Below are 15,834 nucleotides of genomic sequence, written 5' to 3'. Positions count from 1 at the left end.
AGTTACACTAAAGTATTCAACGAATAAAAAGTAATACAAAATATTGAGAAGGTATTGACAAATACCTACTACCAATATAGGTAAAACATTATCACATTTCTACAAACAAATGTACAAATCACTGGATAAATAAAAAAAAACACGAATCCGTAACACTCGCCCGAGACTTAACTAGTTATCCGAGCAGTTCTGATGTAGTATGCAATAAAGTAGAAAATATCCTTTTGTATTTTTAAGATTCAAACGAGTGCAGTACAATGGAACCCTTTGTAATATTACCCCATTGTCCCCAAGTTCAGGGACAGGGACGAATGATACGTTGAGTTTTCAGTTTCTACTGTTACGTCTGTGTAACAAATGATTTCATTTCAAACATAATATTACGATCAATAGCTATTGTAGTTTTAAAATTGAATCGCCTGAACCGTTTGAGCAATTCTCGTTTATAAGAATTCACATCGTATAATAAAGGTAAAACCGACTTACGGTGATACGCCATTTTGGTGATTGTATCCTTTGAATGTTATAATTATTGTAGCCAGTGTCTCCAGACCGTTTTCGGCCACGGCGGCCAATCTCAAGAGATATTAGCCAACTACACAAGTGTGTGCGCAAACACAGGTGCAATCTCTATTCCCTAACTCTCATAATCCGATGGGACGGCAATCCGACACGATCGGAAAGAGTTCAGTCGCAGGACCAACGGCTTTACGTGCTTTCCGAGGCACGGGAGTGTCTGTACATTCCCGTGGGAGTGTGTGTACTTCCAACTTCCAAACTACGGGTTGCTACTGAGAATTTTCTGTTTGTCTGTCTAATTATTTATTAGCCTGACCTGGGAATAGAACCCAGGACCTCCGGGTCTGCGGCATTACATCAAGCCACTAGACCAATGAGGCAGAAAATTATTATTTCAATATTTATTTCGTTTTTGAGAATACCTTTGCTGTTATATTAATTAAATCTACTTTTAGTAAAGACCCGCCTGTGGTGTACTGGTGGTGTATGTGTGGTGTAAAAATAGCTATTCAATAATAAGAGAAACAAATGCAAGTCACTTTTCAAGTATTGTCTACTGATTAGGTACGTCTGAATATTTAAATAGTACTATACGATATACTCATGGCACTAAAAATAATGTTTGTATATCTAAGCTAATCGTCCCGGCTTAACAAGCAAATAAGAAGAAAAATATATGTTGAAGAGGATTTGCGTAAAATCCGTTGTTAATGAACGTCGGGGAAGGAGTAACTGTGAGAAATTTCAAGTCATTTGGACGGATAACTTAGGAGATCTCTTTTTTTTATAGAATAGGAAGGCGGACAAGCATATGGGCCACCTGGGGGTAAGTGGTCACCAAACGCCCTTAGACATTATCGTTGTAAGAAATGTTAACCATCGCTTACATCCACCAATGCGCTACCGACCTTGGTAACTAAGATGTTATGTCCCTTGTGCCTGTAATTACACTGGCTCACTCACCCTTCAAACCGGAACACAACAATACCAAGTACTGCTGTTTTAATTCTCGTAATGACTGGTATTTTGCCAATCGCGCAGTTAAGAATATCATCTATTCGTTCACGTTAAAAGAAGTATTGATTTAAGGTGAGTCAACTGAAAGAGAAAAACAGATTGTTTACTTATAGAGATTTTAATGGAAACAAAAATTCCATAAATGACTTTTTCATATTTTATTACAAAAATATTTTTTGTATATTATAAAAATGTCTGTACATGGCTTACTAATAAAGAATAAATAAATCTATTTCACGACATTGTTCTGAGATGTTCATTAGATAAATTAAATTTCATATAAACCATTTAACAAAAGAAGTCAAGGCAAAGAAGACATAACACCTCATCTTTTTACACACTACACGACACGACTACACGACACTATTGAGATGAAGGTTGGCTCATTTTCACTCAGGGAATCGGAATTGTATTTCTATAGAGAATGTTGATAGCATTCTTGCCACCCGCCCACGCGGTCACCATTTGTACTGATTATATATATAAACTTTGATTTATATATACTTGTCTTCAATGTAAATAAATATTTAATTTATTAAATCAGATTAAACTATAAATAAATTGAATAATTTAGCAAAAGTGTATTAACATTTGCACACGCAATAAAATTAATGTAAATGTAAGTCATTTATGACTTACAATATTAGCCCACACAATTGTTCTGGGATTGTACATATGGGTGTAAATAAGGATCGAAAGGTCCATATGATAATTTTGAGATTTTTGGTAGTTAAATATAAGTGACGGAAAGTTTGAAAGAAACAGGACTGTATGCCGTAATAGGTAACAAGTAACGAATCAACTCTACTTGTAAAAGTCTATTAGAATACAACTATGATTAATGTTAAATAACTGCACTGAAATGGCTTTTTATTCAATCATTTTCCCAATTCCATAAAACTAACCTAAAAACCTAACTAACCTAACCTGCAAAAGTTTAAGTGGAGACGTGATTCGACATATTTATACCAACAATATTTTGATTTGATTTGAAACTACAAACTAACTACGACTAAAGCCATCGATACTTCTAAGTTTCTACAATTTTTAAGTGGTTATTATCGTACGAAAGTTGTTGTATTTAAGTTTCTTAAATGACAAAGGTATTGTTCAAGATATTTTGTCGCGGGAAGGGAAACAGTAAATAAAGTTAGAATGGAATAAATAGGAGCATAAAATATAATACAATGCTATCATAAAAGCCAACCACTCAAGCCAAAAAACAAAATAAATGAAAGTAAAGCTAAAATAATTAATACAAAAGTTACATTTATAAACTAATATGAATTATTTTATAATTAACAATAAAAAATTAAAGGCCCAGATGAAGATATCTGGTCGTGTATGGATATATAACTATAACATTACGACACAGATTAATATACATCAGCTATTCTTAAATGTTTTATGTTGGGTTAGCTACTATTATTTAATTTATGTTGTTGGTTGGTTGGTTGGTTGTTAACCACCCATTACATATTATTATATGAAACGAATATCAAAGTATACCACCAATATGTTAAATGCAAATAATGGGATCTACTTCTTATACCTAGCGTTTTTCCGGCCTAGTTTCGCCAGGGTCCACCAATAATGCGATATTCTTTATTATAAATTGCCAAGTATGTATCGATAAGTAACCGGACCGGCACGATGTAACTTCAAACTTAAAAACAACGGAGCGGCGCCTGGAAATAATTACGATTTACGTCAAAATGATCGTGACATGGCAGCACCGTTCAGTTCGTTGCAAAACTACCATAATATAACAAAACGAATTATCAATCATTAGAAACGAACAATAATAATTCATGTTGAAATAATGATGATTCAATTATAATCGAAGTATACAATACAATATATACTTGTATTGTGTAATAATTATTTATCAATTAATGTTTTTATTAAAATAATGTATAAATTTATTAATTTGGATAAATTTATTCGGAACCTTATAATAGAAACGAATAAATTGCCCCAGGATGGACTTTGCGGAGTCGGAAAGTTAAAAGTTAAAGAGTTAAATCTTTTCATTTCTTTCCTTCAACAAAAATGTGCCTATAATAATAAACATATTGATTGTACTGAAATACTGTTCAAAACTTTCTGAGAGCATAGATATTTATTACTCATTAATCAAACAGTCTTACAAGGATTCAATACCATTTTTATCAAGTTGTGTTCCTATGTGAAAGTACAATTTAATATATAATATATATAATATTTCTTAGAAAGTCAATGTCTGTGAGTCGGTAGCCCATTTTGCCCACCATACCATGCCTAAATAATTTTATTTTAAAAATACTCAAATAGATTGATAATTGAGGCCATTGACAGGCGCTATTGTTCAGACAAACATCAACGAGGTCTTGGAGTTGATTTCTTATGATAAATTTTGACACCAAACTGAGTTTCAAGATTTTTTTTCATATTATATATAATAATTAATAAACAAACGATCTTATATTACAGTATATTTATATAACTTTCATAAAATAATGAAACACTATTTTAAATTTTATGTACATAACAATTCCGGTAAAAGTAATTAATTTAATGTATGCTGCGTGGAAATAAAATATTTTAATACCCAAGGGTGACATACTTTAACTACTGCACACATTGCCTTGTACGTATAATTTTATTTATATATTTTTCTAGCGACCCGGAGCTTCACCAACATTAAAATTATATCGGCGCTTAATTTTAATTTAGACGAAGTACCACTACCAACATTAAAAATTAAAAATCATATATGTATGTATATTTTATCTGTATAAAAAATATTATTTCGTTGTTTGAATCGTAGCCCGTTTATTAGATTTGATAAAAACTTTATACAGGTTAGACATTTACGTTAAAGTTTTTCGCTGTGAGTAATGTCGATATTGTTTACAATAAATAAAGGGGAATTGCAATGCACACCAGGCATTAGTAAGTTAGTAGATTTTATCATTATAAAAAACATAACTAATTAAATATATACTACGTGACTAATAAGCTTCATTGTAAACCAAAAACCATAAGCGTACTTGGTGAGGTTTGGTGCAAGTTCGTCTCGTACTTAGTGCCTATTGTTGTGTTACGCTTTAAAAGGTGAATAATCCAGTTTACAAGACATTACATCTTAGTTCCCAAGATTGGTAGTGCTTTGACAATGTTACGAATGGTTAAAATTTCTTACAGCGACAATGGCTATGGTTGAAAGCGAATTTACTAAAAAAATATAGAGAATTAGAATTAAAACTTTGCGATATATAAATGTTTTCGTTATATTCAATATGACAGATATAATTCTCTTTTCATCAATAATACATGATGCCATTATTCCTCACTGGACTATCATTTATTAAAACGAGAAAAAAGTTCTAGTCAGACAAACAAAATTAATACAAATAAACGGTAAGTGCTTAAGCGTCGTATGAAAAATGACGCCATATTTTACCGGCTCTAAGCGAAAGACAAATTAGGGATGTTCGGTGAATTTTTGAGCGTTTGTATTGATATCGATAACTTACCCTCGTCAAATTGACGTGGTGTCAGTGATGTCACAGATTAACCTTAGCAAGTTTAAAATTTATTGGTAATATGAAGGAATGTTTTTTTAACAAAACTTTACATGATATACAATAAAATACGGAGTATATAAAAAAAGTTACATATTCTTAATTGCCCCGAAATGCTTTGTGCCAGTTTTCCACTTTGAAAGGGAGTTATTGGTCGCGATACTTCGGCTCTTCTTGAACGAAGCATCTAATATAACTATATACCTATTAATCTTTATTTTATTTTTTTTTTTATAATATCGCATATTAATTTTATCAATGATTAATGTGTTTGAAATTTTTCAAATAATTATTGCTTTATTTATTATTTTTTTTGTTCCATTTGCATTTGAACCGCTTGGACCTTGGAGTAATAGTGCAAAAAGTTTCATCACAAATATTACACCCCGTCTTATTGCCTCTACTGGTTCATTTTTTCGCCCAGAGAATCTAAATTGCGATTCAAGGGGAAATGCTGCTAGCATTTTTGCAACCATTCCACGCGGTCACGATATTAATTTTTTTTATACAATGACTTTATTTTTATTTTTTATTTATTTAAGGCTTTAATATAGTTTAATATTATAATGATATATATATATATATTATATTGTCCTCCAGACCGATTTCGGTCACGGCGGCCAATCTCCAAGAGAGATTAGCGAATATATATTATATATGCATATTAAAATAGTAAAAGTTGTCATTATAAAAATGATTTATTTCAGGGTAAAAATATATAATATATAATATTCCCTATAGAGTAAGAATAGATACTTAATACTGTTAACTAAATTTTGTATATAAATAGATATAGTAAAATTTAATAATACAGAACGGGTCAAACGTTAGGAAATTGTATTAAGCTATCAGTGTTAATCTATCAATTAAAATCTTTGACTATCTCGTAGGTTTGTAGCTTCTAAGTCACCAGTTCCGGGATCTGCCTATGTTCTAAGTGCAAACGCCGGGCCACTAAAAGTAATTTGGTTTTTCTGCTAAATATTCTTAGTAGACCGAATCTGTGGTTGACACTGCTTATACTCCCAATAAAGTCTGTAAAATCGCTGCTCTTACACCTGGACTCTTTTCAGTCGTGTCAGATTTACCATCCCAGTCTCCTGTGGGAATATCTGCTGTGGCAAATTCGTCAGGAGGACATTACTTGTTTAAATTTTAGAAAAATGGGTTTCTGTCAGATCGTCAATTTTCATGTCTGCCTTTCTACAATACATAAAAAATTATAATCAAAAACAAATAGTATATCATTATCTTTCTAATTCCTTTCGGTTACTTCATTCGGATAAGGAAAAGTTACAATCATCCGGTTACTCCCTAATGACAAAAACTCCCTTAATGCTTCAGATAATCACGTGTAGGGAGGAACCGCTAAGTCAGATTTGTCTCATTCAATATATGCGAATAAAATCTTAATTAATTAAAACAAGCTACCAAGTATATTAAAGTATTGATCGACTCTAGTGACCCTTAAAAACAGTGTAGTCGTAGTTATGGTATCAAAATAAGTTTATAATATTTTTGTGCATGTGAAATGACTGGATTTATACATGATTCTATTATATTTTGGGTATATATATGTATATATATATTTATATATATATTTGTTCACCAAGTGGCCAGCTGTGGAAAAATTATGGGCGGTCACTTTTGTTAAAGTAAAAATAATGACCTACCCATTCACTACCCTTAATGATTCATATCGTTTAAATCTAAACATGCAAACATTGCAAAAATAGATTCTATTTTTACCAAACCTACGTCACGCAAGTGAACTATAACTAATTTTATAATGCTTTTAAATAAAAGTGCATTACTTTATATATAAGATGCAATAATTATTGACCTCCGTGAATATACTTTTTTATGAAAATGTTCCCTATTTTGAACTTCGGTTCATCCTTTAAATACAAAAAGACTTTGGTACTGGTCATGCATACCAACCTTTGTCAATTTCTATTTGATCGTATTAACAGCGGAAGGAACTTCAGATTTTTTACCTTTTGAAAAGGTCATGTGATTTAAAGTAACAAGCAAATACGAACTTTATATTTAAAAGACTTAAGTTTATTCTTTTATGTTAACAAAAGTTAGAAAATTTTCTTTTCTGTCTCTAATACAATTTTATTACATCTTTAACTGAAAGGAAAGCATTTTATTACACGACCTAGTCAAAGCGAAAAAGTGTATTGCATTTACTTAATTAGTACATAATGCGTATATAAATGTAGATGATAGTGTCAGTTCAAGATTAATAGACTTCGATACTGTTAGCTGGTGCGAATGGATTATTTAGAAAGTTGGCACATACGTGAGTTTTTCATAAACAAAGTTTTTGTACTATCGTTTTTATTGTAACTCGCTACTGAAAACCGCATATCAACTTTTATACTAATCAACCAATTGGTATAATAATAATGCCCTTCAGACCGATTTCGGCCACGGCGGCCAATCTCAAGAGAGATTAGCCAACTACGCAGGAGATATTATAGTGCACAAGTGCAAAGTGCACTCTCTTTTCCCTAACTCTCATAATCTGATGAGATAGAAATCCGACACGGCCGGAAAGAGTTCAGGTGCAGGACCAACGGTTTTACGTGCTTTCCGAGTCACGGGAGTGTACACACTTCCAACTTCCAGACTCCGGGCTGCTACTGAGAATTTTCTGACAGAAAAACCCAATAACTTTTTATTGGCCCGACCTTGGAATTGAACCCAAGACCTCCAGGTCTGCGGCTTTACATCAAGCCACTAAACCAATGAGGCAGTCAATTGGTAGTAAATAATTGGTATATAAGAATATATGCAGGAAGGAGGTACTGCCGAATGACGAATGTCGGCGAAGTTATTATCAGAACTTTGGAAGTAAAATGAAAGTAGTATTAAGTACTCCTATGAAATATTGTGGTGTTATAAATAAAATTTATATTCATTAAAAACTGTTTATAGTGAATAATATAGCAAACTTATTTACAAATCATGGATTCAAACATGGAATTTGTAAATCTACGATTTATTTATATGTTCCTTTTTTCATTGGAATAGGCTTTATATAAATGTAATTTGTATAAATTTCTAGACTTTAGCTATCTTTAAGACTTATTTAGAAACTTAATAACAAAAGGTAATAATACACTATATATGTTTTTGTTTCAGTGGCTTGCTCAACCGTTACGGTGACCAAGTGCCAAGCTGCTCTCCGTACCCTGCAAGCGTTTCCGTTCTTCAAGCCGACCTGCCTCTGTCGGGAACCAAACGTGGATCCCGAATGCAATTCCTTCCGCGACTTCTTGTTCGACCATCCCTGCGTGTTTGTGATGAAGAAAGGTATTTTTTCTTTAAAGGTTCGTTTTTGAAATAATAAAATCTTGTGCAAATTCCGGCTCAACGAATAGTGAACTACTTATCTATCTGGTAGTGCAAACATGTGTCTTTGGTGAGCGAAGGATTCAAGCCGAGATCCCAGGATCTAAAACTAGCCATTAGACCAAAAATGCGCCATAGTTAGAAAACTTAAATCATTGCAATCATCAAACGCAAATAAGATAATTGTTGAAATCATATACAATCTGTAATTAATTTAATCACTTTACACACAACAAAACCTTTTTATGCAACTTCGCATATAAACAGCAACTTCGTATTTATATACATCGAATAAATATAAACGTAACAGCCTGTAAATGTCCCACTGCTGTGAAGACCTTCTCTTCTCTTGAAGCGAAGGATGTTATGATGAGGATTTCATTCGACACACGCAGAATTTCATTTACCATACAAGTTATTTTCATTTACCATCAAGTATATTACACAAATTACGTATTTAAAAACTCAATGGACCTACGTATTTTAAGATTTGCTTTTTCTAGCCACTGAACCATTTCGGCGTTTATCCGGATTTTATTAAATAATTAGAAAACATAACATTGTTTTCTCGGCTTAAACACAAATAAAAGATCGCGGCTAAACAGGAGTAGTTTAATAAATGAAATGAAAAATCAATACTTCCTGTGATTAAAAGTTGGTATATTTCAGAGTGATAAATTGGATTTTTTTGAAAAAACAGTGGCTTGAAAAAAGCTAAATGGAAAGCTTAAAGACTATCCAGTAGGTAATACTTTTACGTAACACAGGTCTTATTTGGCATTAGTCCAGAAATAAAGAGCTACCTTCAGGTAGTTTTTTCATGGCCTCTTTCAAGAGGCCATGAATGTTATTATTAGGTCTATATCGATTTTTCATACCCTACATTTGGTGAGTTATGCTTAACTGCCTCATTGCTTTTGTTGCTAGCTAATAAGGTCGCAGGTCCCAAGGTCTGGGCTTCAGCCCCGGTCAAGCCCATGAAAGATTAATGGGTTTTCTGACGAGAATTTTTTGTTTGGAACTATATTAGCAGCGATTACACTACCGTACCTCGCAAAGCACGTAGAGCCGTTGGTCTTGTGCCTAAATTCTTTCCAGTTGTATTGGATTGGCTGTTTCATCATATTTTGAGAAGGAATATACTCTATGGTCAATATAATTACTATTGACATTTAAATTTGCGCACACAATTGTGCACTATTGTATATCGCATAGTTGTATGTATTTATGATTCTGTTATGAGAAAGGATTTGGAGTTTCGTACAATAACAAGTAAGTAAGAATTGATATCCTGTATCGATAATATGTCAGGCACAAATGTGAACAATTTCCATCCGTTAATTCACTTTCGGTTCCGGTTTTAACGCTGTCTCCTTCTTCTTTCAAATGTCAAATCGATAAATGTCAAAATGATAGATAAAGGGAAATAAGTGTTTAACTAATAATCATTTATAAAGAAATACTTTATCAATTTCCGAAACATTTACCTTCTTATATTAAAAATAACATATATTCTTCTAATAATACTGATACAGATGAATTGATTTACCGAGGAAGCGCCACTGAGTTTTTCTGTGTTGTCATAATTTGTGTCATTTATTTACATTTATTTAATAGTATGTTTAATTTACTGCTTATGTACCAATAGTATATACACTATTCCTTATTTATGTTCGTTTATGTTGTTATTTATTGTTGTCTGTAATAGATTAAGATCCTTACTCGAACAAATTTATGTGTATTTATTTTCCTTTTATATTTATTGTGTGCAATAGACTTTTTATTTCTTAATTTTTATTTATTATTTGTATCCTGCTCAGCGGTAATTTATATGCATTGGAGTAGCATGTTGTAATAAGCTCCAAACCTTCTCCTCAAGAGGAGACCAGTCCTTTGTCCAACAGTGGGCCCAAATATTTACTAATACACATACTACCTTAAACAATTACTGATAGCTTGATTTAATATTTTTTATTTAGCTCAAAAATTTACGTATCTTACATATATTTACCAAGGTTATAAAGCGCGGATATTTAATAGGCCCAAAGTTTAATGACAGCGGATCGATACACTTTGAAGTAACGATAACTTTAATTATTCAGTATCGTCACTCACAGTTGTGATCGAAATTGAAGACCATTTCAGAGTAATTAATAGATGAAAACAAGAAAATATGTCATTTAGTGAAAATATTACCTATTTTTTGCAATGCAATGATTTTTTCAAAATCAAAATATTGTCTATTCAAATAGCACATTCAATTGAAAATAAATCTATAAACAGCTCGGAATGTACTGATCGGATTCTACTGAGAACTAACAAAAAACTACAATTATACAATCATATTTATACGTCCTGTATGAAAATCAATGAACATAATCCTTGCTTTTTTATCATCTATACGTTTTTGTATTGTAAGTTAATGTAATTTTAATCAATTATGATCTTACTTATAAACTTTGTTAAGCGGATGATTAGTTAACTATATTGTGTCTTCTTCTTTTGAATGTCAAATCAATAATGGCAGAAAGAGAGAAATCAGTGTTTAACTAAATAGTAGCTAAGCAACGTTTATTAGTAAGGCATAAAGCCGTTATATTTTTTTATCATGAGATAAAAACTGATATGGCATTAATAATATCTGTGGTATAATATTATAGAAACGTATACGTTATACCTACGTCCTAATCTGCCTGGCCCGCTAATCTACTGTTGACGGCCAAGCAAGTCGACAAAAAGAATATTGTTGTATGTATCTTAGTACAAACCGAAGCTCACAAATACTCACGTAGTGTAATCTTGAATGGTGTATGACTTTTGATCATTTACAAAAATAATTTAATATCTTATAAACCATAAAACCAATCGTCATAAAAATATATCAAATAAGAAATTATTTGAAATCATAATTGATTCGAAGAAATGGAAACATTTTTGGTGCAACCTAATTATAATAATATACTTGAAATATTATCACAAGTAATAAAACTAATGGCTGAACGACGTGATTCATTAGCTATAAGTTTTATCGGATTAAATAGTAATTGTTCTGAAAAAAAAAATTATTACCTAAATATAAAATAAATATAATAGATATATATTAATGAAAACTAAAAACTAATTGGAAAGCGAGCTAGCTAAGCCCATATTATTGATGTAATCTTTTTTTTCTGCAAAAATAAATGATTTAGAAAGAATTCCAACTTAAAACATAAACTCCTGAATCTGCTAAGCAGAAACACGGCGATAAATGTATATAACACAATATAATTGATTTATACAGTGTCAGTAGATTTTGGTTCATACAGGACATATAAACATAACTGTATATAAATGCCTATGTATTTCTTTTGATGAGCCTAATTGAATTAAGCACTTTTTGATATTTTTTTTTAATAAAAGACAAAAAGAGGAATAAGAAAGCACTACTTTTGTCTCATTTACGTTCATCTAGTATCTCTCAAATTAATCTTATTAAAACGATTGTTGCAGAGAAAGATCCGTATCCAGTTGAGACTCTGCCGACCTGCACGTATGCCCTCAGCGTCTGCCACAACGAGAAAGCCTGCTCTGTACTGTTTGAACGCTTTAAGAACGCTTGCAAGGCCCGTGATGGAGAATGCCGTATGGAAGACAGGTAATTCTGGGAATATTGCTATCGTCATTATCGTTAACGTGATGTTTGTTTTTCACCCATCATATTCTAATTTGGATTTTATGAGAAAATTTTGTTAAATTTGTTATCAATCCAAGATAAATCTTTCATATATCCTTAACTTAAATTGTATGTAAAAATATTATATGTGTAAAACAACGATAAAGGAAATTATTATGAAGTATTGCTTTGGTTTTAGTTGAATATAGCAGTTTAATCGCAAACGCTTATACCTACTAACTATATTCAAGGGACAATTCGTTTTGTTATAAAATAGCAGAACTGCTAACAAGGCTTAATTCATAAGCTACCATTGGCTTGCTATTTACGGATCGGAATACTAATAAGACTAAAAATAGTCAATTTATTAATGTAACAGATTCCATAGTTTATGTATATGTAGGCAAATCAGCTGTATAAAATAACATTTTCAAAATATTATTTTAGTTTTTAAATAGTCTTAATTTTATTTAATCACGAATTTTCCCAGTAAAATAATATTAAAATAAAAGCTATAAATCCGTTACCGAATCTCAGTACCCAATTTCAAAATGACTAACCTAGATTATTCAGAGCAACGAGTTAAAATTAATTTTGTGGAGACGCGATCAATAGGCCAATTTTATCGGACACTTTTAGCAAATTGGACTCCAAAACTTTAGGAAATCTGTCAGGGCGTGAACAATTCGACCCTTAGAAATTTACTAAGCGTTGTTCTTATTAAATAAAGATGAATTTGTAAGTTTATGTAAATAACTTTGATTATTGAATTAAAATTATATTGATTTTTTTCTAAGATAATAGTCAGTTCACTGATCAAAGCTAATTCGTTTAAATATATAAATCGACACAAAAAAATGAAGTTGAAGACAAATCCAATAGCAGGACCAGGACTGTAATTGTCGTGATATAATTGTCTGAAATCTAAATTGTCTATGGTATTCATTATTTATTCGTGAAAAAATAGCGTTTTGATTGTCAGCGAAGTTATTATCGTATGTTTGGAAGTAAAATTAAAATGGATAAAAATAGCTATGTACGTGGAACTGTTTGTAGTAAATAATATAGCAAAGCTTTTAGCAATTAACTAGTTCTTTTGTCATTGGAATAAGCTTCAATTTTGAATAACATAAACGAAATTAGTTTATCCATATCTAAAAACACTCGACTGTTACTTCCATAATCGCTGTGTCATCTATGAATTATTGTGTACCATCAAACGTGCCCCTATCCAAAGTGACAAATCCCTGAAGTAATTTTCTAATGGCTGTCCATTGTATGCTTTTAGGTCACCGAGTTCGAATAATTTGCAAATGCATATGTTATTATTTATGACAATCCTTACATATACATAAACCGATTTTAGGCCTGTTAAGCGTTCCATTTCTAGTATCCCATTATTGTGAATTTGGGAAACATGGAGGTAAAATTTCATCCTTTTACGTTTTCTTACACGAGACCTCGTGACGAAATGAATTATAAATACAAATGAATATTCAATGGTTGCCAGGGTGTGAACCCGCAATCTTCGCTTAAGATTCATCATGGATATTTTCGAGATTGCCAAGTGGCAAACATTTTGCTCATAATTTTCATGGTGGCGGTAACACAATGTAGAATACCAAAAATATTATAATTTCACAATGACCGTTGAATAAGGTTGGTTTTATAACGTTTTTTAACCTATCTGACCTAGCTCACGTTAGCGTTATACTGATATACATCAGTACATAGAAATTATATTTATATAACAACAAGTATAACAATTTTAATAGTACATAATTAATACACTAATTTATATATCGTTGATATCCTCACAATGGAATTATTATTTTAAATTCGTGAAGCATAAAATTTTAAAATTAAATTTTATCTGACTTAGACCTAAAACACCATTAATTTCAAAATGTTCTGATTACCATCTGACCTTTAGCACGTCAAGGGCATTTTAATTTGACCGGCTTACGAGCTTTTATAGGCACGGAAGGGAGTTTGTTTTCAATGTCACAAACAATTGGCATATAAAGCGATTACAAACAAAATCACTCAAAACTACTGGAATATGGTTATTAGGTACTATCAAGTTTTAAAGATCTTATAGATATGGAAGGGTTAAGGTATTATTAACTGTTAATAATACCTTAATATAAAGTACGCTATACATTTGAAACGTTCATAAATTTTATTCCATTAAAAAAGGTTAAGAACTGTCGAAATATTTCGTATTATTTTCATTATAAGCAAGAGCGTTACGAACGTTACGTACGTTAATTCATTCCTTAATGTTCTTTTATTATTTGCACGCAAATTAAATAAAAGTAAACATATATATATATATATATATATATATATATATAGCTATTGTAAATAAATCGGTTTCATCCAGAGTTCAATTACATTAATGGCTTTTGATGTTATCCATATAAGTGGGTGATGTGGTTTGCGGTATAGTTGGTTAACTTACCATTCAAATGTTAAGTCATTTAGTGCATCTAATTACAAGGGACATCGCTTCTTAGATCCTCTTTTTGGCGGTGCATTAACGTCGTAAAAGGTTGTGTATATACAGTGCTAGTATATAAGGGAGAAGATGAAGGCATTCGATTACCTTCCTAAAACTATTTAAAAAAAAAACTTTTTTACTATAAAAAAATTTCGTACCTCATTTACAATACATATAAAAATCTTGTATTGTATAAATTGCCACAAGTTATTTACTTTTTTTACATAAACAGGGAAGCTTGCCGCGAAGCCTGGGCTGGTTTGCGCTTATCTCCGCTATTTGGTTGTATTTGTCCCAATACGCATATGAAGAAACGCTGCGACCGCATCTTCGCTGTCGTCAACCACAACCCGTGCGTCGGTGAGTAACACATTCGCTAGCTCTGTGTATTGATTTTGAGTGAGAAATTTCGTTACTAAAAATTTTCAATTTAAAGCCCGTGTTCCTTTGACGCAAAAATTAATGTTAAACGTAAACACAAATTCGATGCAATTTAAAAAAAAATGATAGGATAATATTTTATTTATATACTAATATTAAGTATAGGGTTATTTCCAAAATAGGAAATTCAGAAAATTACATTTCCCGAGTATAACAGTTTTAATTCATTTTAGTCGGATTGTCAAAACCGATTAAGTTTATGGCGTTAAAATGTATATGAAGCCTTACATACTTTATTAGTAAACGCCTTAGATTACGAATATTAAAAATAAACTGCAATGTTTTAATATAGTAAAAGATACGTCGATAACGCAACGGAACAAAAATATTTGTATATTATAATTAAAACAAAAAAAAACAGGAATTGCTATTGAATTTTTATAAGTAAGCAATATATTAAGGCCTTAAACCCTATATAATATATATACCCATAAAGCTGTAGGTACAAGAAAAGAAAACATATTTAAAAGATTCTATAATTCGAGCTTGCAAGGAGCTTACTCAGCCTTGTAATAGAACTATTGAACGGAATCAAACACTATTATTTAAAATCCTACAAAATAGAATTCACTCTAATTACTTCCTTTTAGAACTAATTTAAGCCGTTCATGAATAAACTCTAGACATACAGCTACATTCATTGTGCAGTTAACCAAATTCCCTGGAAATCGAATCACATTTGCTTGCAACGTCTATTGCAAGCATCTGCAATTTATCTGTTTCATCTTCTAAAATTACCTACCTACTACCATTAAATCATTAATGACTAA

At 31.4% G+C, this 15,834-nt stretch overlaps 1 protein-coding gene across 2 annotated transcripts in view; it reads left to right on the top strand.

Annotated features, from left to right (window-relative positions):
- The window catches only part of LOC126777842 (uncharacterized), a 119,532-nt gene that overhangs the window by 76,079 nt on the left and 27,619 nt on the right, over positions 1-15,834 (top strand). For both annotated transcript variants that reach the window (XM_050501069.1, XM_050501068.1), the window contains exons 3-5: positions 8,256-8,426; positions 11,958-12,102; positions 14,856-14,983. In XM_050501069.1, the coding sequence (XP_050357026.1) occupies positions 8,256-8,426; positions 11,958-12,102; positions 14,856-14,983 (444 nt within the window). The remainder of the gene's footprint in view (positions 1-8,255; positions 8,427-11,957; positions 12,103-14,855; positions 14,984-15,834) is intronic.

This window comes from Nymphalis io, chromosome 24 (genome assembly GCF_905147045.1).
Source record: "Nymphalis io chromosome 24, ilAglIoxx1.1, whole genome shotgun sequence".
NCBI classification, from domain to species: domain Eukaryota; kingdom Metazoa; phylum Arthropoda; class Insecta; order Lepidoptera; family Nymphalidae; genus Nymphalis; species Nymphalis io.
The sequence above is the reverse complement of the archived record's forward strand: the minus strand, read 5'-3'. Positions and strand labels throughout refer to the sequence as shown.